Raw genomic sequence first — 3,682 nt, 5'->3', positions numbered from 1 at the left:
ATTAACTAATAATATTAAAGATTAACACGTACTAAAATATATAATTTTTATCAAATACATTAAAAAATTGTCAAATTCGAGTACAAAATAATATAATCAACCTTTTTAAATTTAATCTAATAGATCCATGGTAATTATCCTTTTCTTTGTTTTCGTAACATATTAGCAAAAATTAAGTTGATACTGACGTGACTTACGAGATGATATGTGGCAACCTATGTATAAGGATGTTGAGATGTGAGGTCACGTTAGTAAAATTAAAAAAAAGGTTAAGTCATCATGTGAAGTAGGAGTAAATAGAAGAAAATAAAAATAAAAATATGAATTTGAATTTAATCCAATTAACTTATTTTTTTTAAATTTCAAATTCAAGTTCAATCAAATTCTCAAACTCAAAAAAATTAAATACCAAATTACCCCTCTCCCAACCCCCCCTTCTGTCTGCCCTAGAGGTGTTCATGGGCCGGGCCGAGCCGGGTTCGGTTAGGGCCTATAAAAAATTTTTGGCCCGAGTCCTAGCCCCTGGCCCAGCCCGGCCTAAAATATGGGCATGGAATTTTGTCCAAGCCTGGCCCGGGGGAAATTCCTAAGCCCAGGCCCGGCCCGGCCCATTTTTTAAATAAACACCAAAATTTTTTTTAGAAAATTAAAAAAAGTATTTTAAAAATACTTTAAAAATAAAAAAGTATTTTAAAATATTTTTAAAAATAAAAAATATATATTGCTCGGCCCCGGGCCAAAAAAGTGGTGCCCGAGGCCCGGCCCATTTTCTAAACGGGCCTCATTTTTTTGCCTAAGCCCATATTTCGAGCCTATATTTTTACCAAAACTCTCCAATATTTCGAGCGGACTTTCGGGCCAAGCCGGGCGGCCCGACCCATGAACACCTCTAGTCTGCCCCAGCAATACTTTATCCCCTCTTCTCTTCAAAATTTTTTACTTTCCTTTCCTCTTTTACTCCAGAAATAAAAATACTCTCATTCTTCTTCTTCATCAGTTGCTTTTATTTGTTTACTTCCATTTTTCTTTATATGGTCATATTTAAAACGTTTTAAAAAATGTTTTAAGAAAAGATTACATAAAAATAAAAAACACCAAAGTCTTTTTTTTTTTAACTTAACTCGATTCGATTTGAATTCTATCTTGCTAGACTCGATTTAAGAAAATAAAAAATCGAGTTAAGATGATAAAATAAAATTTATTTATTCTATTTGATTCGATCAAATGCTCCTTCCTAATTTAAAGTATGAGCTAAACAAATTCTCATTGATGCCTAAACTTTATTTAAACCCTCAATTAAATAAATTTTTCAACGTGAAGGATGATGAGTATGCAGCTTTTCATTTATTTTTTTCTTCTTTCAACGTGAAGCACGATGAGGATGCAGCTTTTCATTTATTTTGAAATCGTCACACAAAAATCCCCTACTCTTGGATTCCCAATTTTATCCACAATACACCCATCTTTTCACAAAAACTCACTAATAGGGATTTTCATGGCTAAATTCACTACCTTGAGAATACCCTTCTTCTTTTCCTTTTTCTAATCAAAAACCGTATTCTTATTATACTATAAAACTAATTCAAATCTGCATGGAAAAAGAGAAAACCAAAGTGAAAAAAATTCATATTATCAATTAAGCATTTGAATTAAGGTGCAACATTATATTATTAATGGAAGGACAAAGTTATAATCACTATTAAAAGTTACTAATCGAAATATAATTTTAAATAAAATTTAAGAATTTGTTTAAAGTTGAAAAAAAAACCACTAAAAGAATAATTAACAAAGATTAACTTATTTATTTCAAATAACTAAAGTGGGGGTGGAAATACATAGATAAATATAAAATAGCATACATATTTTATCCTTAATTTATTTATCCTTAGGAATAAATACAAACCTAGTTTTACGGCATAGTTTTCAACTGTTCAACCAAATTTGAAATAAGCTTGTCCTGTATCTCTGCGTTCAGCAGAAAGTCCTTCCATTTCATGTGATTCTGTCTTATGGAAACGCCTGCTTCCTTGTCTACATCCACCATCACAGTCTCCACAGCCTGCTTAATATTTTCCTTGGAGAAATACCCATCCTCCTCTCTCCTACTCACTTCCACACCCGCCTTCATGTCCCCAGCCACCAGCTTCGAGTTCAAGAACTGGTCACCCTTCAATGGCAGCAACACCAACTGGCAATCGTTCATCAAAGCTTCCATAATGGAACTAAACCCAGAGTGGCAAATGCAACAACCCACACTCTCGTGTGCCAATATAAGTTGTTGTTGGACCCATCCCGAGTGGACAACCCCTCTTCCCTTAATCGCCTCCATGAACCCTTTTGGCAAGACCCTGTCAAGCTCCGCCCGGGCTTCCACTCCACCCGGGAAGTTCACTACCAGAATAAATGGCAATCCTGTGAGCTCCAAACCAGTAGCCAGTTCTTTTAATTGATCATCTTTGAGAAACGTTTCGCTGCCAAAAGAGCAAAATATGACAGACTTGGGTGGATGTTGAGACAACCAAGTTGCCCATTTCTCGTCGAGCACACCGGAGGGTGGGTCTGGAGTAAGTGGACCAGTTAATAAAACTGGCTTTTGATATTGGGTCTTGATGAAATCAACGTAAGGACCTTCCATTTCGTTGCAGCTTTTCAAAACTATGGCACTGCAACTGTTGAAGCCGTCAACGGCTCTATGGTAAACCGCAGGGCGACCATTAAAGCTCTTGTAAACATAAGACAAGTCTTGCGCCTGGAATGCTTTGAGAGAGGTAAAGGAGGTTTGCGGGTAGCCGCATGGCGGTTTCTTTAGATCGTCAACGGTGGGCTCCTCAGTTTCAACTCCAATAAATCTTGCGGGGACAGTAACGTAAGCACCAGAGATGGCAGAGAAGACGGAGAAGGAAAGCGTCTTGATGCCAAGTTGAGAGCAGAGTTTGGGAACCCAGTGATGAGCGAAATCAAAGAAGACAAACTGGGGTCGGAGCTCTGAGAGGAGAGTTTTGATTTGAGGCTGCATGAGATCCACGGCCTCCTTGAGGAGCTCGTGCAGTGCAGGTGTCATCTCAGAGGTGTTGTGGAGATGAGGAGGAAGGCCTTGGATCTTGGGAATCTGGATGGGGATGATTTGGATGGTTGAGGTGACAAGAAATGAAGATTTGATGCGTGAAACATTACCGGGAGGCGTGAGGAAAGATATTCTAAATCCATGAAGGGAAAGCTTGTTCGAGAGTTGAATGAATGGGCTAATGTGGCCGAAAGCAAAATAGGGGAACATCACTGCATGGATCTCTTTAGCTTCACCACCCGCCATTCTGAGTTGTGGAGTGAGCCTGCTTGCTTGCCTGTGCCTCGATGTTTGATTTGTTTGCTCATGTTGGGCTATAAAGAACCGACTTACACTTATCTAACCCTCATAAATGTTGTACCTTTTCCTTTATATGGTTAAAGCTACTTAAAAAAATAACTTGCACATGACATGATCTTTCATTTATCAAATTGCGGCTATTTTATGAAAATGATTCAAAAAAATTTAATATTTATAAAAATAATTCAGCTTTGAAAACAATCACTAAGATAACTTGAAATGAACAGTAAAATAGGGTTTTGGCCTGTCAACGCTAACTCCCGAAAATCCAAACACTAGTGGATGTTCGTATAACACCCCATACTCGTGTCCTAGTCT

At 37.5% G+C, this 3,682-nt stretch overlaps 1 protein-coding gene across 1 annotated transcript; it reads right to left on the bottom strand.

The window, feature by feature from the left end:
• Nucleotides 1-1,782: 1,782 nt before the first annotated feature.
• On the bottom strand, nucleotides 1,783-3,444 carry LOC107912543 (anthocyanidin-3-O-glucoside rhamnosyltransferase). Its single transcript, XM_016840759.2, has one exon. It carries the CDS (start codon nucleotides 3,308-3,310, stop codon nucleotides 1,910-1,912), a length of 1,401 nt encoding a protein of 466 aa, XP_016696248.1. The 5' UTR covers nucleotides 3,311-3,444; the 3' UTR covers nucleotides 1,783-1,909.
• Between the last annotated feature and the right edge of the window lie 238 nt (nucleotides 3,445-3,682).

The sequence above is a fragment of the Gossypium hirsutum genome, chromosome D11, assembly GCF_007990345.1.
Source record: "Gossypium hirsutum isolate 1008001.06 chromosome D11, Gossypium_hirsutum_v2.1, whole genome shotgun sequence".
Lineage (NCBI taxonomy): Eukaryota > Viridiplantae > Streptophyta > Magnoliopsida > Malvales > Malvaceae > Gossypium > Gossypium hirsutum.
Note: the sequence above shows the minus strand (reverse complement) of the source record. Positions and strands in the feature narration are given on the sequence as shown.

Bases quoted from the DNA above. Each gene is read 5' to 3' on its own strand.
- LOC107912543 (XM_016840759.2), bottom strand. From the start codon at position 3,310: ATGGCGGGTGGTGAAGCTAAAGAGATCCATGCAGTGATGTTCCCCTAT.